General features: G+C 44.6%; 2 protein-coding genes across 7 annotated transcripts in view; one reads left to right on the top strand and one right to left on the bottom strand.

The window, feature by feature from the left end:
- Positions 1-1,812: 1,812 nt before the first annotated feature.
- The window catches only part of LOC138975742 (tripartite motif-containing protein 2-like), a 58,570-nt gene continuing 36,366 nt past the window's right edge, over positions 1,813-24,016 (bottom strand). For 5 of the 6 annotated variants that reach the window (XM_070348499.1, XM_070348493.1, XM_070348514.1 and 2 more), the window contains exon 3: positions 1,813-6,025. In XM_070348499.1, the coding sequence (XP_070204600.1) occupies positions 4,923-6,025 (1,103 nt within the window). In that variant the 3' untranslated portion in view covers positions 1,813-4,922. Of the gene's footprint in view, positions 6,026-6,055; positions 8,687-9,068; positions 9,177-24,016 lie in introns of those variants that run through there. The other variant, XR_011458747.1, reaches the window with a different exon arrangement.
- The window catches only part of LOC138975798 (uncharacterized), a 270,784-nt gene continuing 258,322 nt past the window's right edge, over positions 11,555-24,016 (top strand). The window contains exon 1 of the mRNA XM_070348551.1: positions 11,555-13,080. Within this exon, the coding sequence (XP_070204652.1) occupies positions 11,992-12,480 (489 nt within the window). The 5' untranslated portion in view covers positions 11,555-11,991 and the 3' untranslated portion in view covers positions 12,481-13,080. The remainder of the gene's footprint in view (positions 13,081-24,016) is intronic.

Raw genomic sequence — 24,016 nt, 5'->3', positions numbered from 1 at the left:
GAAGAAGAAGTATGAAAATGAAAATAATCTATTGGCAACGTGAGAAGCAAAAGCAATGAAAATTTACATGAAAGATATACCTTCCTTTCCGTGTAAAAAATCATGTAAATCATTACATTTTTGTCCATGCTTCTATCATGTGATATGAGCATTTTTCCACTCTGAATCTGACAGATGGGTTGTTCTTTGGAGCTGGGTACCAAACTGTGACATTGGAGTCAAAAACTGAACTAACTTCAAATTCATCAGCAAATTTTGTTCATATGATCTGTAGGACACTGTGAGCATAAAAATATATTAATAACTAGATGAATACCCGCTTCGCCGGGTACCCCGCTTCGCCGGGAAGAAGTAGAGCCGAATACCCGGCTTCGCCGGGGACCCGGCGCAAAACACTGGAGAAGATAAGGAAGAGTTACTGGGAATGGATGTACAGAAAAACGAAAATCGGTTCAGCGCTGCGCGCTGAGAGCACGTGTTGAAAATTTTCATCGACCAGATTGTGTTTTGGGTCTACCTGAATATGCCCACCAAATTTGAAGCAGATCCATCGAGAACTTTGGCCGTGCATCGCGAAGTGACCGACAGACAGACAGACAGACAGACACAGACAAGCCGTATATAGATATAGAAGCTATTTCGTGAACTTGAAAAAAAATCTTAACATTAGCGCAGCAACGAAGGGTCAAAATAACATCGTAACATGAGCGAGCAGATGAGAAACAAAACTTCAAACCTTCGGCTAGTGGCAACTTTACAACGCAGCGGTACAACGGGTGCATATATATATCCTTCCCCAAGAATGCTGTGTAGTTTAGTACAAAAGAAGTTCGCTACAAAATCATTTTGATTGAAATAACAGGACAAACAACGATAACATCGTAACAGAAACAAGAGGCGAAGCCATCAAGGCTCACGTAAGAAATCGACAAACAGTAACACAAACTCAATCACTCCGTCACACATACACACACACACACACACACACACACACACACACACACACAGAAAGAGCATAGGTGAAACTGTGCAAGAAAGCGAGACACTAGATCTAGATCTGTCTGTCTGCATGTAGCCTACTTACAGGGACACGACTGCCAACTAGTCTCGGCCCGCTCAAAATAATAATGACCGAGACTTTCAGTACTTCCTTCGCGTGACGTCTAACCCTCTTACGTCATAATGTGACGGCAATGTAATGTGACGTCTTCAAATGTTAGAGTTTCTACCACAGACATACACAGGCACGCATGCACATACGCACGCACGCACGCACGCACGCACAGACAGACAAAGTTACGATCGCATAGGCTACACTTACGTGAGCCAAAAAGGGGAAACCAAATGCTGTGACAGTTTGGACAGATTGCAAAAACTGTGGACGTTATTTGCTTTTTTCTTGCGTTCTACACGCGTGTTACGAAGTGTGCTTAAGGTGGCAGTACCACCTGTAAGTGGGTACCCAAATTGTGATTTTTACTGTTTGTAAACTGTTAGGATTTTTCAATTGAAATTTTGCATGATTACTCATTATACCACATATTTTACATAAAAAGTGTTGATTTTGGCCTAACAAACATATTTCTTGGTGAAAAAAAAAGTTTTTGTAAGATGAGCTGTGGCTGATGTAAAAAAAAAATCATTTATTTTTGAACTCATAACTCATAGGTTTATGCACAGATTGTCTTCATGTTTTGTAAATTATGTAAGCAGTAGATTATCTGGATTATGTGCTAGGGGATTTCTTATATCTGTAACGGTTGATGTGTGATGGCCGTGTAAAAATGTGCCTAAAATTAGGTAATAAAAAAAAGTTGAAAAAAATTCTTAATCAATTTCTAGGACAGATATCCAGAAAATGCTATGACAAAATCCAGATACAAGCATTTTAAAGCACTCCACAAAATTTTATGTGAGTATCTCCAATAGTTCTTGAGATATCAGCCCCAAACTGACCCGCCATCGCCATTTTTCGCTAGTTACGTTTTAGCCGTCAAATTGGATAAAAATTTGCTTTCCTACCTGTCTGCTGAGCTAGTACCCCCCTGGCTGGTATGGGTCCCCTTACTGTCTGGTCTGCTGGGTCAAAAATCACTTTTTCATGACATTACATGATGTAAGACTTTTTATATGTAAATATGATTGAAATTTCATAATCTGTAAGTGTTTTTATTCAAAACGTAGTAGTTTTCGAGAAATTTTAGGTCGTTTTCAACGTGGAAATTCTCGGAATTTCCGGGCTGTGCACCCCCACTTGACCTCAAATTTCTCGAAAACTACTACGTTTTGAATACAAATACTTACAGATTATGAAATTTCAATCATATTTACATATAAAAAGTCTTACATCATGTAATGTCATGAAAAAGTGATTTTTGACCCACGTACAGGTGGTACTGCCACCTTAAGTAGTGACAGCCAAAAATAGTCGTGCGTTTGTAATAAGTGGGTCTGTGTTGTGCAAATGAAGTTCGGGTTGCTGTGAAACGACACGTTACAAAGTTGACCACATACAACTATGGTTAATAGTTCAGATTGTGTTGATTTTCTGCAAACAGTACATTCACCTGAAAAGGAAATTGCATTTATGATGAGTTACAAACTGTTCATGGGCTTTTTTGTGTGTTTTTCATTCAGTTATTGCTTCATCCAACAGCATGTCACAAATTACCCACCATTTTGGCCTCTGGATAGGACGTATTTGCCCAAATTGCGAATACACAAAACGTTTTTTGTTTTTTTGCGTAGTAACGAACAAAACTGTCAAACTTATCATTTCAATCCAATGACCCTCTGTGGTACCCATGCAACTCCAGAGAACAACCCAAATACCAAAATACAACAGCCTAACTGCTTCGGTGCAGAGTGGGCATTTCAGCTATTAATTTTTGACATTTGTTCAAATGGAATTAGCCAGTTAAATATAACTTTTTTTAAAATACAGAAATAGTAAAAAGAAACATTTATACATTCAAGGGAAAGTCATCAAAGCAAATGTATGGATCATTACTGCTTCTCCCCTCCTCTTTATTCTGTTCTAACTTCACACACACACACACTGGCCTTTGTACACCAAGACAAATCCCTTGTCAGCTAGCAAAGAAGTAATCTGTTATACTTCAATACCACTTATATTATACATCAATACCTGGATTTTGCAAACAGCCTGTTAATGAGGCATGGTTGAAACCATTTCAGTTTAAATAATATGTAGATCTGGGAGCAAATATTGAAACACCTGCAACTTTAAGTCTTGTGGTTGGGGCGAAGGGCTTGTGTTTATTCTTTGCCGTCTCGTTGTTACTGTCTGGTGTCCTGGGAGTGTGAGAAAAATGACCCCATTTCTTTTGGCTGCTGGATGTATAAACCAAATTTCATTTCTTTCTTTTTGGCACATGCATTTTAAAACTCTCTGCAACACCCTCCACGAGACCCACGAAGGAAAATGGAGGGGAGACAACATTCCAATGCCGAGTTCCGACCATGACCATACATTTCTTTATTTGGTGTTTAACGTCGTTTTCAACCACGAAGGTTATATCGCGACGGGGAAAGGGGGGAGATGGGATAGAGCCACTTGTCAATTGTTTCTTGTTCACAAAAGCACTAATCAAAAATTTGCTCCAGGGGCTTGCAACGTAGTACAATATATTACCTTACTGGGAGAATGCAAGTTTCCAGTACAAAGGACTTAACATTTCTTACATACTGCTTGACTAAAATCTTTACAAAAATTGACTATATTCTATACAAGAAACACTTAACAAGGGTAAAAGGAGAAACAGAATCCGTTAGTCGCCTCTTACGACATGCTGGGGAGCATCGGGTAAATTCTTCCCCCTAACCCGCGAGGGGGTGTTGTGTGTATGTGTATACTTGTCAATTGTTTCTTGTTCACAAAAGCACTAATCAAAAATTTGCTCCAGGGGCTTGCAACGTAGTACAATGTATTACTTTACTGGGAGAATGCAAGTTTCCAGTACAAAGGACTTAACATTTCTTACATACTGCTTGACTAAAATCTTTACAAAAATTGACTATATTCTATACAAGAAACACTTAACAAGGGTAAAAAGAGAAACAGAATCCGTTAGTCGCCTCTTACGACATGCTGGGGAGCATCGGGTAAATTCTTCCCCCTTACCCGCGGGGGGTATGACCATACATAAAATTTGCACAAAACCTTATTTAGAATTGGCTGGTTTTTTTTATGAAGATATTGTTTTAAAAACTAACCTGGGCAGTTTGGTGAAGTTACATGACAGCTAGCAACTTTACAGGAGGGTGGCGGTCCTGTAACTTGTGATAGCATGTAAACTCTGGTTATAGTCCTTATCACTATCAGGGTTTCATTAATTCCAGTTAGCGGATTTAACCAACTGGTGGGATTTTACCGTCTGGTCGCTCGCAAAAGATGCCACCTTCAACAAGGGTACCAAGCAAACATACTATTCACTACAAAAGTTCTTCTTCATGACACAGTTTGTTTCTACATGCCTGGTTTTTATGTTTTGTGTTTTTCTAAAAAGTATAAGACTAAGCGTCACGGGTGTTTAGCAACTTTACAGAAACTGCACATGACAAAAACATATTACTTTAAAACTTTTCTTGTAACAGTCAACAGACTAACATTACTCTCTACCGACTGTCACAAGCTTGGTATTTCACATCAGTAAGTGAAAAAAGTCAAGTCCTTTAAACAATTACTGGATAAAGCAGTGTAGAACTGCCCTGTCTGAATATTAATTTGCATGACAGGCTTTCTTTCTGAACATTTTTACACCAAACACATACCTCGGTAAAATGCGATGAAGAGAAAAAGAAAACGCCCCCTTTTATATTCATGTAAAAGGCTCCCTACTAAACACAGGCCCTTTAAAAAAAAAAGAGCTCGCTTACAAACAGTGTGAAAGTGCACAGGGTCAATGTGGAGAAGTGTTTGAGGTCGATGTCATTGGGTAGGATTGCATGGGGCGCACGCGTGAGCAAGTGGCCTCCACTCGAGTGTTCAGGTCAGCAAAGTTGGAAATGCGCGACATCATAAGTGCCTCATCTCGCGTGTTGAGGGTGAAGGAGGTCATGAGGCCGTCATCCACTTCGCGGACCTTAATGGGTGGCCCGGCACGGTAGTCTCGCACCTCCTGGTGGATGCGGAACATCTCCTCCACGTTACAGTCCTCCTTGGCTGTCTTGAGGGTGTGGGCGTGCTCCATTAACGTTTTTCGGCGCCCAGAGAGTTGGTCAGACTTCTCTAGCAGCTTGTTCTTCTCCTTCTCTACTTCACACTGCACCAGTTGCTCCAGGTCCTTCTCACGCTCCATCAGCGCCTGCCGCAGGCGGTTGAAGGTGGTGTGCACCTGCTGCAGGAGGTCCTGCCTCTGCTTGTCTAGCGACTTGATGGCAGTGTCCAGCGCTATACGCTTTTCCTCCATGGTGACACTTTCTGTCTCCATCTCATGGATGGCCTTGTCAAGGACTGGGGTGTACTTATTGAGTGCCTCCTCCAGGTCCATTACCAGGTGGCCCGAGGTCTCCTTATGGTCTAGTACCGTGCAGTCTCGGCAAACAGGCTTCACGCACGGCTCGCAGAAAAAATTGAGAGGCTGTAGGTGATGTTTGGAGCAGAAGGTGACAGTGTAGCGGTCTGTGTGGCTGACAAAGTCCATGAGCTGCACCACTCTGTGGTCTGTGGGCAGCTTCTGGATGTTCTCTTCCGTGGTCATAAAGCTGGCCCTACAGGCCGGGCAGTGGATGGTGACAGCAGAAGGCATGGCTCTAAAAGCAGGGGCCAGATTTTGGCGTTGCTGGGACTCTGTGAGGTACAGCTGGGAAATGCAGATTGAACAGAAGGAGTGGTGGCAAGGGAGCAGCTTGGGCATGCGGGAGGGACAGAAGCGGTCCTTGCAAACATGACAACGCAGGAATTGGTCCTCAAAGGTCTCCTCATCCAGCACCATGCTGCGCTTGTTGAGCGCCATGCTGGATAAGTTTTGCTCACCCTCCTTGGACAGCGTGCACCCACCATCTGCACACACCAAGCTATACATCAAGGCGTGACACACACACACACACACACTTGAGAGTGTTGTGTCAATCCTTCATGAAAATGTCCCCCTGTCAGTCATCAATAAAGTAATTTCCTCAAATAAAAAAACCTCTTGATGACATGCTCCAAGTTATATACTAGCTTTAATACTACAGTAAAACCTCCAAGTTATGACATTCAAAATGTCGATCAAAATTGGTTGTAAAATGAAAGGATGTTTATTAAGATTTGGGCATCCAACAAAGTGTTTGATCGGAAGGTCCCATGGCATGTCAGGATTACATCAAGTCTCAATCGAAAAGTCCACAGATTTACAGCAGTCACCTTTCGCAAAAGCACCATCCTCAGCAGAAGTCAGACTTTCAAACAACAAACAGAATTATACGTATGCAAGCATGCTACAAGACGTCATATGAAATCTGGCAATTTGACATAATGCCAAACATCTGCATCTGGTTATTTTGTGACTTTTCCATGATACAGGTACGTGGGTTTTTCAATGTTCAGTGATTTCTGTTGGTACATGCACAAGGGCTATGCGCACTGAAAAGTCGTCTGCAACAGCCAATATGGACCATGCAGGTAGTTGTCGCTGACAAAAAGATGTTGTCAACACAGAATATTATGTCAGAATAGCAATATAAACGCTATTGTGTTTTCAGCATAGCTATAGAGTCCGATATTTACACTCGAACAAGTATAATGCGACTCGTCAACCACCTGTCTTATACAACCGCAGGCAGTCAGTTTTGGTTTCAGCTGACCGTTTCAACTTTATTTTTGGATGGTTGATGAGATGAGGATGATAATAATGATGCTATGGCTTTCCAATGAGTGCTTCTGGGGTGATAACGCGAGACAACTCCTGTGATCTTGCCACGAGGTTCTGCCTGTTACCATTGTCTTTTTACCGTATAAAATGCACGACTTACACACGAACTGTTACCAAAGCGACATGCTATTTGGGACCAATGCACGGTTTTTTCCTTTCTCGTGTGATCTTGCCGCGAGGTTCCGCCTGTTACCAGCTGAAAGAAAGAAGGGGCATAACCTCACCAGAACCCCCCATTTGGTTTGAGACTATGTGGGTGAGCATACAGCTCTCTACGTTTACTGTCACAATTAAGAATGGCCAAATCGTCCACCTGATCGCCAGGAGCGAGTAAAAATTCGCCAGGCTAGTAGAAACCATCTAGCAGCTTGCCCGGTTGGCTGGTGAAAATTCTGGTGAAAGGCAAAACAACTTTCGGTTGTAGTATCGAGTTTCAAAGCTATATAAACAATGCATGCAGATGCAAGAACTTCTGTCGTCTGCAAAAACGCCGCTATTTTGTAATGAAACGAGAACAAGGCTCCTATCAGATGTTCTTTTGACGTTTAATTCGGGCTGCGACCAGGCTCTTTCTACTTTCGCTACTGATACCAAATCCGGACTGAAGAACAACTCGAAGACTGATGCCAAAAGAAAGGAAAAAAAATAAACAGTAAGAAAAAAGAGATTGATCATTCATTGTTTGTTTGTTTGTTTGTTTATTTGTTGCTTAACGTCCAGCCGACTACGCAGAGCCATATCAGGACGAGGAAGGGGGGGATGAAGGGGGCCACTTGTCAAGCGATTCCTGTTTACAAATGCACTAACCCATTACTTGTGTCCCAGCAGGCTTTAGTAAAACTAAATTAATACCTACTGGAAGATTACCAGTTTCCAGTGTGTTAAAATAGGCTTAACCTATCTACTGCTGGACTTACATCAGAACACTAACAGATTAAACTATACATGAATCGCGAGACAAGCGGCAAGAGAAGAGATTTTTGGAAAAAATACAGGTGAATGAGCAAGAAGGCAGAAAAAGGAAAAGAATTCATGAAGAAAAAGAGAGCATGACAGGAAAGAGGAACCAAAAATCTACCTAACAGCAAACTAGAAAGCTCCTGCGGTTCCAAAAACAGGAGGGGCCTTTAATTTCATAACCGCAGTGCCCCACTGCGGGATGATCATTCATTATTACCAGGACTATAATGATAATAATGAAAAGCTACAGCACACCTACGGACTTTGTTTAACCCATGCCGGCAGCAAGAAGTGTGCAAATAAAGCAAAGGTCATTAAGTCATGCTATACTGATGTACTATTATCAATCCTTTTCAAATCCATCAGTACAGGGCAAGATGAATGCTGATCACATAGTCGTGTAACTACTTGGCAAGCACAGGCAGTGGTATTGGCAGAATATGATCATCAAACGCATTTATAGCGGGCACAGCAACAATACTGTCATACAGACTCTAAAATAAAATGAAAGCTTTTGATTAGATTGATATTTTTATAACAGCAATGACTCATTCCCGAAGCATTACAGAAAAGTACGATTTGTTTTGAGTTGCTCAATGTTTTATTCTATTTGAACAGGCGTCCGGAATTTCACAATTGAAACATGATAACCAAAAACAGGAATGTGTGTTCTGCTCTTCTCAGTAAACTTCCACAGGACTGTCTTTGATTCTGTCAATTTCTCTTCTCGCATCTGTACACTGACATGACGCTTCTTTTCTTTGTTCTGACGTCGGAGCCTACAGTCAGTCTGTTTGTGAGGCCAGGGAGTGATTAAAACTCGATGTCCTTCTGCAACTCTGCAGCTTCTGAAACATGAAAAAAATCGAGTTTTGTAGATTATTATTCATAATTCTGATCTGTGACTGAATGCCAGATCACAGACACACACACACACGCATGCACACACATACATGTATACACACACACACACACCCTTTTTGAATCAAAGCAGTTGTATGAGGCAACTGAAACAACGAGCAACAATATTATTTTAAGGCTCAGCCGGGATCATCTTAAAAATATATACATTCTTCTTCTTCTGTGCTCATTAGTTGCAACTCCCATGAGCATTAAAGCTGTTTTTCCACTTTGTATGCAGCCATACGCTGTTATCAGGACATGCTTGTTGGAAATGTTCATCTTGTTTCGATCATTTTCATCCATTATTGAATAACCTGCAAAACTTACTTTGTCTGGGACAGTTCTCGTGTGTTTCTCTCAGGAACTGATCGAGGCCTATAGACGCTGCATGCATATCCAGTTGAGCAGTCAGACACTTGCACCAATCATATAGTCCTGGCATGGTGTGCACAGACACATACTCAATGTCAACATTTACAAGATAACATTTATTTGGTTAAAATTAGTATGGTTTCTATGCATATGGAGCTGTCCTTTGGACAAACAGGGACAAAACAGACCCAATCACATGAAAAACGAGTCGCGTAAGGCGAAAATACAACATTTAGTGAAGCTGTCGAGCTCACAGAATGAAACTGAACGCAATGCAATTTTTCAGCAAGACCGTATACTCGTAGCATCGTCAGTCCACCGCTCGTGGCAAAGGCAGTGAAATTGACAAGAAGAGCGGGGTAGTAGTTGCGCTGAGAAGGATAGCACACTTTTCTGTACCTCTCTTCGTTTTAACTTCTGAGCGTGTTTTTAATCCAAACATATCATATCTATATGTTTTTGGAATCAGGAACCGACAAGGAATAAGATGAAAGTGTTTTTAAATTGATTTCAAAAATTTAATTTTGATCATAATTTTTATATTTTTAATTTTCAGAGCTTGTTTTTAATCCAAATATAACATATTTATATGTTTTTGGAATCAGAAAATGATGAAGAATACGTAAAGAAAAACGTAAATTTGGATCGTTTTATAAAAAAATTTATTTTTTTACAATTTTCAGATTTTTAATGACCAAAGTCATTAATTAATTTTTAAGCCACCAAGCTGAAATGCAATACCGAAGTCCGGCCTTCGTCGAAGATTGCTTGGCCAAAATTTCAATCAATTTGATTGAAAAATGAGGGTGTGACAGTGCCGCCTCAACTTTTACAAAAAGCCGGATATGACGTCATCAAAGGTATTTATCGAAAAAAAGAAAAAAACGTCCGGGGATATCATTCCCAGGAACTCTCATGTAAAATTTCATAAAGATCGGTCCAGTAGTTTGGTCTCAATCGCTCTACACACACACACGCACAGACACACACATACACCACGACCCTCGTCTCGATTCCCCCTCTATGTTAAAACATTTAGTCAAAACTTGACTAAATGTAAAAAGGCGCAAACACACACACACTCTCTCTCTCTCTCTCTCACTTACTCTCTCTCGTACCCACACATGCTCGCAAAGAGCTTGTTTGTTTGTTTGCTTAACGCCCAGCCGACCACGAAGGGCCATATCAGGGCGGTGCTGCTTTGACATATAACGTACGCCACACACAAGACAGAAGTCGCAGCACAGGCTTCATGTCTCACCCAGTCACATTATTCTGACACTGGACCAACCAGTCCTAGCACTAACCCCATAATGCCAGACGCCAGGCGGAGCAGCCACTAGATTGTCAATTTTAAAGTCTTAGGTATGACCCGGCCGGGGTTCGAACCCACGACCTCCCGATCACGGGGCGGACACCTTACCACTATACCAACCGTGCCGGTCTCGCAAAGAGTACAATTTCTTATAATCAAAAATTTTAGTAATAAATTTTCATTTGATTAATATACTTACCCAACTCACATATAGCAATTAACCCCAGTTCAGTGCTGGTTACGCTGTACGCGTCCCCTTGGTAACCAAGGGAGACCACTCTAAAAAAGAGAGTGCCCTATCCCATAATGCCAGACTAACCACCAGTCTGACTTCCGTATGCGCACGCATACACCGCCATCTTATCATTCCAAAACGAAGCCCAACTCACTTCTTTTTTAGACCCCATACCCCCACAGCGGGGAGGCGGGAGGGAATAAACGATGTGAGTTGGGTAAGTATATTAATCAAATGAAAATTTATTACTAAAATTTTTGATTAAATTACATATCTTACCCAACTCACATATAGCAGATTGCTATCATAGGAGGAGGGTACTCACCAGATCAATCCACCAGAAACTGCCCTGCAGCCGCCAAAGAGGGCAAAGCAGAGTGGGAATCTAGTGGAATTATGATATTAGGACCTGTCCCGCGGCTACCATAACAGATAGCGCGGAACTGCCGTCCTGTCCCAAGACACCTCTGAGGAAGAAGTTTCTAAAACCACCTCAGACCGCCAGTAAGCCTACTCCAGTCTTCAGCCTAAAGGACCCGACCGGAGGACTGTCAAAGAGGAGGCCCATGCCCTTGCCTCATACGTCTCAGCTACAGAGAGAGGCAAAACTGTCCTAACATCCCCAGACTGCGTTTATCAGCAGGTAAACACCTGTCTGATCAACCTGGAGAATATCTAGGTTCAAATTAATTTCACAATATCCTTACACCTTGCTGTGTTAAGTGATATCATAAAAGATTCCGGCCTCCTGAACCAAGGTAACATCTTGCAAGTATCTAGCCTGCAGCTACAATGGCTGGCAGACCGAAAGATCTGAACTGCCAGGCACCAGATACACCCCGTAGGTAAACATCTTAAAAGGCATTTCCTGATGTCTAGTAGACGTGTACTATACTGTTCAAAAAAAGAAACGCATAGTTGCTACTTGCCAAATTTGTTTTATTTTTCGAAAAAATTAACAGAAAATCCAATATTTAGATTATTTGTTTGAAATTTGGTATGGACACAGTTGAATGCACACACAGTTCATTTGCATCTTCAAATCAATCAGTCAATCAATACGATTGGGTGCCGAGGCTGTCAAGTCAGTAGGGGGTGTGACTGCCTTGAGCAGCAACAACTGCCCGGCACCTTCTGGGCATGGACTGGATCAGATGCCGGATATCTTGCTGTGGGATGGTGTCCCACTCCTCCTGAAGTGCCTGCAATAGATCGCGGTGATTTGCCGGCGCTTCTTCTCGCCTGCGCACACGTCTGTCCAATTCATCCCAGAGGTGTTCTATCGGGTTCATGTCTGGCGACATGGATGGCCAGGGAAGCACCTGGACATGGTGGTCGGTGAGGAACTGGGTGGTGAGTCGTGCTGTGTGCGGGCGAGCGTTGTCCTGCTGGAATATGGCATCCTGGTCAGCCAGAAGAGGAAGGGCGTGTGGGCGCAGAATTTCCTCCACGTATCGCTGGGCAGTTATGCGCCCTTGGACGTGCACCAGGGTGCTCCTTCCAGCGGTATTGATCGCCCCCCACACCATGACGCCTCCACCACCATGAACGGGTGCCTCATCCACACAGTTGGGCGCGTAACGTTCGTTTACTCTCCGGTAGACCCTCCTCCGACCATCATGTCGCTGGAGCAGGAAGTAGGACTCGTCGCTGAACCACACGTGTCTCCAGTGATTCCGGACGGTCCAGCGAAGGTGCTGGTTGCCCCACTGCACTCGGTTCTGGCGATGGCAGCGGGTGAGGACAGCTCCTCTGTGAGGTCTGCGAGCTCTCAAACCAGCTTCATGCAGGCGGTTCCGCACGGTCTGGTCCGATAATCGGTGTGGCCCGGGGAGAGCCTGGACAGAAGATGAGGCCGACAGGAAACGATTCCGGAGGTGGCGGAGCCGTATGAAGCGGTCGTGAGCAGCAGTTGTCGCCCTTGGTCTTCCCGCTCGTGGCAAGTCAGCAACGGAGCCAGTGGCTTGAAACCTGACCCACAGTCTACTGATGGTGCTCTGGGACACGTGGAAGTGCCTGGCGATTGCACTTTGACTTTGGCCTGCTTGTAAACGACCCAATGCAATTTGGCGGTCTTCTCTGCTCAATCGGGCCATCTTTCGTCGCTGAATTGTCGTCTGATTTCTTTGTGGCGAACAATCCGCTTTTATGGGTTTTGGAAGACATGGTGAGAGCTCAATATTCCCCGAGTTTCACGAGATTACACTGAAGCATGACGAGTGGTCATGCCAAATGAGCAATTTTGACATTGTAGCCACTGATAACGCATGCGTCACGTGCAGAGCTCACTTGTGGCAATGGACGAAAGGTCGACGACCAGATAAACATTTTTTGCAGTTTGGTGGATATCCTTGTAGCCATATAACTAAATTAACCAAATATTACAAGCTATGCGTTTCTTTTTTTGAACAGTATATGTTGTTCCAACGTTTGTAAGAAAGAGACAGAAAGAGAGAGAGAGAGATTGTGTGTGTGTGATGCTGGTGGCGGTGGTGATGTGTGTGTGTGTGTGTGCACACATCTACACAAGCGCTCACAAGTACATGCAAATAGATACAGAAAGTCAGAGACATATACTGGCTGACTGTTATAAAAACTGACAGATGGAGAACACACACCCACACACACACACACACTGTTTTTGTTTGCTAATCGCTGCTTTGCAATGGTTTTTGCACGATGTCGGGCCTTTCATATACACCCATTTTGTTCCTGTCCACACGACCATAGCAGAAACCAAGGCGATGGAGTGTTTTCCACAGCAAAAATTAAAAAATATCCATGTCATTGTTTACTTTTAAAGCGTTTTGAAGAATATTCAATGTAACAGTTTTGTTTTCTTTAATCAGCATCAGTACCGCTCTTTAATAACCACTGACTGGTCAAACATTAGTCAATTAGCGAGGGTCTTTTACTGGCCCCTCGTTGCTCCCTGTTCGACGGCAATCCATTTCTTTTCTTGTCAACAGCCACTGCTCTAAATGATGTGGCTTTTGAAATGCCAGGTATGTGGCAAGCTCTTTTTGCAACATTATTCCACTGATATGTGCGGGCCATTGTCTTTTAGCTTCCCACTGCACCATCTTATGCACATTCACAATCATCTTTTTCACTTCGGGTAACGTACATCTTTAACGGTCCAGGTGTGCAAACCCTTAGAAAGCTTCGGAGTTAGTGTGACATGTAAAATGTCAGCACGAGATACACGAGAATGGTAATACGGCACAGGTAAAAAAAAAAAAGACCTGCATGTGTGTAGAGGCAGTGGTAAGGGGGAAACATTTTAGTCATTTTAAGTAGTCTTTATGAAGAAATAATTAACCAGAGCAAAGTAACAATTGAAGTAAATGGATATGCGTGATATATTGTGTAAAAATTCCATCTCACACGGCAGAAACTAATATGTAAATCGCCGTGAGCTCTTGTGAGAAACGGCGATTAATAAATGTCCATTATTATTATTATTATTATATAAAATTAGGTATACTTTTGACGTACTTATCATGCTCTTATATATTCATATTGCAAAATATGTGTAGATCGCGAGATATTTTCGAAAAACCATGTCTCAGGTAACGCAAACGGACAATACCATGGCTTAATTTTACATAGCAATCGACAAAGGTGCTTTGGAAATTCCTTGAATGCAAAGCATTGAAAACAGCCCTCTGGTACACGCTTCTCAATTGCAGAAACAGAAAACGAAGTGTGATTGGCATTGCATGACTTCAAGCTAGTGGCAAAAGAACTGTGTTTTGACGACTATCACAAGCATTGTCTCGTAAAAAGTCTTGGTTTTCAAAACAAACAAGAACAAATTACAAATGCCAATAAAAATCCGGCAATGGCCCATTTCTGGCAGAATTCGGCTAAAAATGGTAAGCCAATGATACAACGAATAATGTAACAAAAACGAATAATGTAACAATTGTTACATTATTCGGGGCGGATGTAGCTTTTCCTTGAAATTGCTATCGAGATTTTCTCTGTAAATATAATTCACTAGGAAACACTAGACTGATAATTATTGTGATGCACACAAGTTCGTGCGTAATGATGCGAATGACCCTTCACCCAGTGAGGTCAAGAACATAGGGTTTATAAGAGTGTCCAGGAGAAATTATTTTTGCTTTCTTACATTCGAGGTTTTTCTTATCGGGAGACTCCGGATATAAGAAATATTTTTCTCTAATCGGAGGAAAAACAAATATCATATTTTTGGAAATGCATTGCATTATATGCCGTGTCATAACAATAGCGCGACATCCCATTTTGATACCATCCCATTTGGCCGCCATCCCATTTTTGATTTATTCTTCTTGCCAAGCCTCACTATACTACTATACTGCGTTATTCAACTAGGAAGACATTCCGTTTACGCGAAATCCCATTTTTGCCACAATCCAAAATGTCGCGAAATAGGGATGGCGGCGAAATGGGATGACGGCAAAACGGCATGGCGACAAAATGGAATGTGGCGCTAGTGGTATGACACGGTAGTAAAATGACACTTGACCTGTGATATGTCGCAAAAATGGGATGGGGGCGAAATGGGATAACGGCGAAACGGGATTGCGCCCAAAATGGGATGTGGAGCTAATGGTACATGACATGGTGGTAAAATGACACTTGGCCTGTAAAATGTCGCGAAAATGGGATGGGGGCGAAATGGACTAACGGCAAAACGGGATTGAGCCAAAATGGGATGTGGAGCTAGTGGTACATGATATGGTGGTAAAATGACACTTGGCCTATGAAATGTCGCGAAATGGGATGGGGGTGAAATGGGATAAGGGCGAAACGGGACTAATAGATCCCTTGACTTTGGGGTAGCGCGACTCTGTTACTGCTAGCTTTCCACTGGGAGGAAGCGACCCGAATTTCCAAGCGATGGGACAAAAAAGTAATGACATTTTTTTTCCTCAATAGATCCCTTCACTTTGGAGATGACGAGTTAAATATCGGGCGCATTTACGTGATTTGTAAAACATTTTACAAATCGCGGGGAGGGGGGTAGAATCAGAGTATAACGGCGTGTGTCTATCTGTCTGTGCATGTGTGCGAGTGGCGTCACTGATTCTGCAAAAAGCGTGCATGCCATGTGAGTGACATGTGATTTTTGAGAGTGGATGCTAACCCTACCCCGAGACTGTTTGTTTGTTTGTTTGTTTGTTTGCTTAACGCCCAGCCGACCACGAAGGGCCATATCAGGGCGGTGCTGCTTTGACATATAACGTGCGCCACATACAAGACAGAAGTCGCAGCACAGGCTTCATGTCTCACCCAGTCACATTATTCTGACACCGGACCAACCAGTCCTAGCACTAACCCCATAATGCCAGACGCCAGGCGGAGCAGCCACTAGATTGCCAATTTTAAAGTCTTAGGTATGACCCGGCCGGGGTTCGAACCCACGACCTCCCGATCACGGGACGGACGCCTTACCACTAGGCCAACCGTGCCGGTCCACCCGAGACTGTATTATGAGCTATTTTACACTTTTTCTAATCTAAGTCTAACTTTTTCTAAGTTGAGAAAAGGGCTACCCCCGAATAATGTAACAATTGTTACATTATTCGGGGGCGGCCACGAATAATGTAATAATGTAACAATTGTTACATTATTCGTTTTTGTTACATTATTCGTTGTATCAAGCCAATGTTGGGCCAGTTCTTGCATTTTATTGGCCACAATACCTTCTGGCATGTCATAACTGGGCTAATTAGGGCATGCCATCATTGGGCAAAATATAGCATGCCACATATAGTGCCCCGATGCTGGGATTTTGGTTATCCTTAGCGGTTGATGACTTTGTTCAGTTATTCCCCGGAAAAACAGAAATGCTGCGGCAAAACGGGGTTTTCCGGGGCATATCACTGAATAATGTCTATACTTCTATTTTTTTCCGCAGCATTTTGTACTTGCTCATTATAAGATTGGAGCACATGAGTTCCCCCTCTGCTGTGATATGGACCCGTTCAAAATTCGGAGTGGCTCGGGAACCGAGTCAACAGTAGCTCTCAAAATATACATCACTTATATATATTTAAAACAAAGGCATTCTCGATTAAAGTTTTACTGCAAGTAAGCGTCTGCATGCATTCTGCATTTCTTGCTTTAGTTTCTTTCAAAAATGGTGGTTCAATTAAAAACCTATGAGCAAATTAGTGGACTTAATTACTGTGTTCTGCCCAGGTCTTCTTGAGACTCAGGTTTGTTAAAAACAACGGCAGATCACAGCAAAGGGGACTTGCTGTGTTCTGCCTAGGTTTTGTTAAGACTCGGGTTTGTTAAAAACATCGGAAGATCACAGCAAAGGGGACTTGCTGTGTTCTGTATGCTTTTCCGTGCGACAGATTCAAGTAAAAAATGCCAGCCCACATCAAAATAGGCTACATTAATCGAATATTTGGCGTTTTTGCATGTACGTGCGCCTGCGCATGTATGTGTATAATCCAACATTTTAGTAATAAATTTTCATTTAATTAATATACTTACCCAACTCACATATAGCAATTAACCACAATTTGAGCGAAGCCACCGTCACCTTGACCACGCCCAGCGCCTTCTCATCGGCGTTAGGGGGGCAGAAACCAGTGTGAGAGCCTCAGTAGTTTTTATCCAGTTTTTAACATTGTAACATAGCATTTTTTAACTGTGCTTGAAAAGCCTACATTCTAGGGCAAACGGACTAAAACCGCAAGTACAGCAGCAAGAAGACCAGCTGGAGTTGTACACTATATCCACCTTGTGTACAGTGAACTTTTAAGACTCTTTTAGATGCGCACACCCAAAAAACGTCACGTTGATAGTCGTCGTCGGCTTCTGTGGCGCACCCGCCAACCACCAACCCAGGCGGGTTATCCAGATCCAGATCCAGAACCCTAGTTCAGTGCTGGTAACGCTGTACGCGTCCCCTTGGTAACAAGGGAGACCACTCTAAAAAAGAGTGACCAATCCCATAAGGCCAGACCAATAACCGGTCCGACTTCCGTATGCGTGCGCATACACCGCCATTTGTATCATTCGAACGAAGCCCAACTCACTACTTTTTTAGACCCCAATACTACCACAGCGGGGAGGCGGGAGGGTTTAAACGATGTGAGTTGGGTAAGTATATTAATTAAATGAAAATTTATTACTAAAATTTTGGATTAAATTACATATCTTTACCCAACTCACATATAGCAGATTGCTACTATAGGTGGTGGGTACTTACCAAAATTTAAGCACGTAGGACTTGACCTGCGGCTACCAATGCAGGTAGCGCAGAGCTGCCGTCCTGCCTCAATGAAGCGACATATCTGAGGTAAAAATTGACAAAGACATCCACGGAGCGCCAGTATGCAGCTTCCAGTACTTCGGCTAGTCTGCCAGACCGGAGAACTGCCAGGGAGGACGCCCAGGCCCTTGCCTCATGCGTCCTAGCAGAGGTGAGAGGCAAGACTGCCCTAACATCACCAGATTGCAACTACCATCAGGCGTATGCTTGCTTGATCAAAGTGGAGATCCATTTGGTTAGAGTCACCTTTGCGATATCCTTACACCTATTAGTGTTTAGAGATATGAAAAGTAGTTTTTGACTTTCTGATCTAAGAAGCCGTGTTCGAGACAGGTAGCAACTGAGAGCTCTCACGGGACAATTCAAAATGTCGGGATCTCCAGGAGCCAAAATCTTGCTCAAGGGTGGGATGTGCAAGATGGGAGAAATTTGACCAGGCTTCTGGTTCTTCGCGAGGAAGCCGGGTATAAACTTGAGAGAAATGGAACCATCTTTCTCAAACGCAATGTCTTTATCTAATCCTGACAAAGAGTGCACCTCACTACCTCTCCTTGAGGTAGCGAGAAGCGTTAAAAACACTGTCTTGCGCGTCAAACTAGCCAAACTGGCTGACAAAATAGGCTCGAACTCCTCCGAAGCTAAAAACCACAAGACCAAAAATAAATCCCACGCAGGTAGAAGCGACTTAGAACGAGCCGCTGAAAGGGAAGCACCCTTGATAACGCTGGCGATCACTCCACCGAGTGAAATCTTGTGTCCGAGTTGTGAGAGAGTCGAAGAGATCGCGGACCTCCGAACCCTAAGAGAAGAGGGAGAAGCTCCCCGATCTGCCAACCAAGAAAGGTGGTTGGCTACTTGAATAGATCTAGGTGAAAGGGGCTTAACCCCATTAAGCGAGCACCACCTAGACCAAGCTGCCCAGTGGGAGGAGTAAACTGAAGAGGTAGACTTCCTATGAGCATGGCCAACAAATTTCAGTGTAGAGGTAGAGGCCCCCGCCCTACGCAAAGCGCTTCGGACAGAATCCACGCGTGTAGGCTCAAGACCTGTGGATTCTCGTGCTGGACGCCTGACCGAGGCTGCACGAGATCTCCTCTTTTCAGGGCGAGGGGGATCGGGGGCCGAACTGCTAGACGCAGTAGATCGGGAAACCAGTGCTGGCTTGGCCAAAGAGGAGCAAGGACGTTCAGGCTGCCTTTCAAGTACACTGCTGACAACAGAATGTGCTGGGCGTGACACCACATCAAAATGCGGCATGCGCTGTCGGATAGACTGGGAGACCGTGTCCCCCCCCCTGTTTGTTCACATATGACGCGACAGACATGTTGTCGGTGTGAAGACGGACGTGACAGCCCTCCAGAAAAGGCTTGAACGCTAGAAGAGCCAAGGAAACAGCCTCCAACTCCAGCACGTTGATATGCAGGGAGGCCTGAGTGCAATCCCAAATCCCTGAAACCATGTGCTCGTTCAGATGAGCACCCCACCCTGTCAGAGATGCGTCCGTAAACAGCTCTCTCTCCGGCGGTGGGCGAACAATGGGAACCCCTAGAAACAAATCCGGAAGGAGCCACACACTCGTGGTCTGCTGAAACCAAGTTCCCAGTGCGATCGGAACATTCCAATCCTGGGATGTCTGATACCACCTTGACTGCAGGGAGGCCTGAAAAGGCCTCTTGTGAACCCTGCCTAGTGGAATAAGAGAAGCCATGGATTCCATCTGACCCAGAACCGAAGTCAGAACCCGTGCGCTGGCATGATTCTCTCCGTAGAGAGAATGAATCTGGTTCTGAAGCTTGTCGATCCGTCTCTGAGACGGACGGACAGACCAACGAAGAGTGTCGAACTCCATGCCCAAGTAGGAAAACTTCTGGGATGGTTCCAACTCCGATTTTGTCAGATTGACTGAGAAGCCCAGTTGCGCAGCCTGGCTTAAGACCCTCTGAGTATGAACTTCGCAAAGGTACCTGTCCTGGTGAAGGATTAGCCAATCGTCTAGGTAAGCTCTGAGACGGATGCCCTCCTGTCTCAACAGAGCGCAAAGCTGTCTGACAACCATCGTGAAAATCCAGGGGGCTAGCGACAGGCCGAACAGCAGAGCCCTGAACTGGTAAGCCTTGCCGCCCCAAGGGAAGCGAAGCCACTTCCTGTCTGTGACATGTATGAGGACGTGAAAGTAGGCATCTGTTAAGTCGACAGACGTCGCCCAATCCCCCGGACGCAAAGCCTCCCGAACTGATGTTGGAGTTTCCATGGTAAATTTGATTACCCGCAGAAACTTGTTCAGGGGAGAAAGATCTAGCACAGGCCTACAAGCCCCCGAGGCTTTCGGCACAACGAAAAGTCTGCCGTAAAACCCCGGAGACCGTGGATCCAAGACCTCTTCTATAGCTCCCTTGAGCAGAAGAGCCGAGACCTCCTTTTGGACAGCGTCCCGTGCCTCCAAATCCTTTGGCGCCCTGCAGGGCAGAATTATCCTGACCAGAGGAGCCTTCTGCCCTGACCAGAGAAGCCGGAACCCCGACCGCACGATCCCAGTAACCCACTTGCTGCCCACCAGTTGCAGCCAGGAAGTGAGGGCCCTGGACGGGCCGCCCGCAACAACAAGCGCGGGGGCTACCAGGATGTGCTGTTCGGGGGCGTTTCATTGGGGGTGAGGCTTGCGCCCCGACCCCCTGGAACCACCAAACGATTGGCCCCTCTTAGGGTAAGGAGCTCCGCGGCCCCTACCCCTTGAGGAGAAAGATTGTTTCTGGGCCTTCCCGCCGCCAGACGAGGAAGTCTGAGGCTTGGCTGAAGGTTGACCCTGCGTCTGCGGCTTGCTCTGCGGTTTTTGAAAACCCTGCAAAGCAATGCGAGCGATCGCGACGTCACGCGCATCCTGTGTCTCCTTCTGGAGAGCGTCAAGAGAGGATTGCCCTAACAGCGAACCCTCGGAAAAGGGAGAGACCTTCAAACTCTCAATGGTAGCGTTGTCCCTAAACCTGGACCCTGCCAGAAAGGCTGATCTCCTGGAGTGCACAGCGTGAGTATAAAGCCTGGCAGACAACGACATCTGCTCTCTGGTTATCCTAGCCAGTGTAGACAGAAGAGTAGTGGCATCCGCCGGAGACGCGTCGAAGCGAAACTCAAAAGGGTCAAGCGATGAGGCAATAGATCTGGACAGTGATCTTTGCAATGACTCAGACACAGAAGTGAGTTCAAGCAAAGATCTCCCAGTCTCCTCCAAGGCTGCCAGAGATGACTCAGTGTAAGGAACCACCCTTTCTTTACTGTATCCGTCTTCTCTCAACGCAGCGAGTTCCGGTGTAACCGGAAGTACACCCGAAGGCAGAGCAAAAGAGTCAATGAGATTGACAGGCTGTGGGTTCATCTTAAATTTCGGACCGCCGGAAACAGCCCGAACCCCAGGCTTAGCCAGCCACGGGATAACGTCATCCGGGGCCTCACCATGTTGAGACAACAGAGGAACCGCCGGCTTACGCCTCCCACCCAGAACGCTTGCCATTTCATAGGCAACAGTTGACGATTCCCGGAAGCGGAAGCGAGATTTTTGCTCCTTCGCACTCCGGAAATCATTGAAAGCCGAAAGAGGTGGCGGAAGCTTAGCCTTGTCCGTCACCACCCCTTCCGGGAAGTACCTGAACGCCGTTTCGGCCGCCAGCGCTACCGCAGCTGACAACCTAGCGGGCAGATTCAGTTGGGTGTCCTCCACCACAGAGGCAGCACCCTCGTCAGTCACACCCTCCTGCTCGAAATCGCACTCAGGAGGCTGACCCTCAGACAGACACCCGCGGTCCATCCAAGCATCAGCTTGACCGACTACTTCCTGCCCGCCGGGCGGAAGAGGACGAAGATGCTCCCTGAAATTCTCATAAAGAGTGGGTCGGAGCCCGACATCCTTTCGCTGCTCATCGGGACTTTCAAGGCTATTGTAGCGCTTTACTGCCTCCTGAGCTCGCACACCGCTTTCGCTAGAGGACCTAGCTACTTGCGGTGTAGACATACCTTTGTCAAGAGTTGACACGTTCAGCAGAGACACCATGTGAGCCCCATCGTCCTGCAAAGCGTGGACATCAGCCCGAGTCACTGTCGCTGAAGCCTGAGCGGAAGTCGAAGCGGAAGCTGAAGGAGATTGCCGGATCTTGGCTAGAGAGAAAGCATCTGACACACCAGCCGGGAGTGAACGCAGTTCCTCCCGAGTAGAAGACAATTCTGACGCTAAAGTGGAAACCTGCGCACGAAGTGTCAATAACAACGAAGCTACGTCAGTGGGTGCTAACCCAGGGCAAAGAGGAGTACCAGACTCAGTATGGGCTAAACCCGAAAGACTACCTTTGTCTGAAGATAAAATAGTCTGACCGGAGGCTGCTTGTACATCTGCCAAAACGGGAGATTTAACAGAAGACGGCTCTGACGATAAAGACGCGGACTTTCCTGCACCCTTATTCTTCTTCGAGCCTTTCTTAGTAGGAGTAGCATCAGGTACCTGCCTCGAACTAAGCTTCTTCGCGCTATCTATGAGCGCAGCCTCAGCCATGGCAAAAGAACTCACGAAAAAATTTCACAGAAAAAATTTTACAGAAAAATTTCACAAGTTCAGACAAGTGACAAAACGTCGCTAAAGTTACAACAAAATCAGAAAGATCTCACCACACAGCATAGGTACAGGTGTAAAGCTTAGGCGGCGACCAAGGGGAGAAGCCAAAATCGAAGACTCAGGAGCAAAGTTGTAAACAGCCGGAGCGTACTTAGAGAGCGACCAGTTCACTTGGAACGCTGAGTGAGAATGATACAAATGGCGGTGTATGCGCACGCATACGGAAGTCGGACCGGTTATTGGTCTGGCCTTATGGGATTGGTCACTCTTTTTTAGAGTGGTCTCCCTTGTTACCAAGGGGACGCGTACAGCGTTACCTGCACTGAACTAGGGTTAATTGCTATATGTGAGTTGGGTAAAGATATGTAATTTAATTGTTAATACATGGATGCTTTGTGTGTATTCATGTTATGGATTCTTTCTTTTCTTTCTCTCTACTGACGCTTTTGAAACGCACAGTTACTATATTCAGCCATCAGAAGTTCGAGTTTTTCACACGCACAGAGGAAAACGGTACACGCATTGCGAGGTTACAACCTACGTCCGTTGCTGTGTTCTGCCATTGTTTTTGAAGAACTTAAATTTGTTCAAATGGACTTACTTAACTTTATCAGAACTAAGAAACTAAACATCCTGGAAACTCAAAATTTACAGATAAAATGCGGGCTAGTGCGCTCATTATGAATATGATGGCATTAAAACCTCATTTTTGACAAAAATGGACTTGCTGTTTTTTGCCCAGCGAAGGACACACGCACACACGAGACCACTCGAGTGTTTGTGTGCGTGTTTGCATGAGTGCTAAGCTTTAGCTGGACATTAGTCTCAGTCACTCGAGGCTAGCCAAGAATCTTTCCTTCTCCGCGCGTTTTCGTGTCTGTGTTTGACATTGTGTGTATTTATGTGTGCGTGTACGTGCATATTAATGCGTATGTTTTTACGTATGAATGAGCACGAGAGAAAAAGTATTTGCATGGTTATTTATCTGTGTGTCTGCTGCTTCTTTTTACATTTAGTCAAGTTTTGACTAAATGTTTTAACATAGACGGGAGGAATCGAGACGAGGGTGGTGGTGTATGTGTGCATGTATGTGTGTGTGTGTAGAGCGATTCAGAGAAAACTACTGGACCAATCTTCATAAAATTTTACATGAGAGTTTGTGGGTATAATATCCCGAGACTTTTTTTCATTTTTTCAAAAAAGTTGAGGCAGCACTGTCACGCCCTCATTTTTCAACCAAAATGGTTGAAAATTTGGTGAAGTAATCTTCGACGAAGCCCGGACTATGGTATTGCATTTCAGCTTGGAGGCTTAAAAACTAGTTAATTAGTTTGCTCATTAAAGTTGTCATTAAAATCGAATTTTCACTAACAGATTTAAAAATGATTGCATCCTATTACTCAATTTCTCCTGAATTCAAATATACATACATATGTCATGTTTTCCCTAAAAATGTGCTCAGAATGACAGAAAA

The sequence above is a fragment of the Littorina saxatilis genome, linkage group LG1, assembly GCF_037325665.1.
Source record: "Littorina saxatilis isolate snail1 linkage group LG1, US_GU_Lsax_2.0, whole genome shotgun sequence".
Lineage (NCBI taxonomy): Eukaryota > Metazoa > Mollusca > Gastropoda > Littorinimorpha > Littorinidae > Littorina > Littorina saxatilis.
The sequence above is the reverse complement of the archived record's forward strand: the minus strand, read 5'-3'. Positions and strand labels throughout refer to the sequence as shown.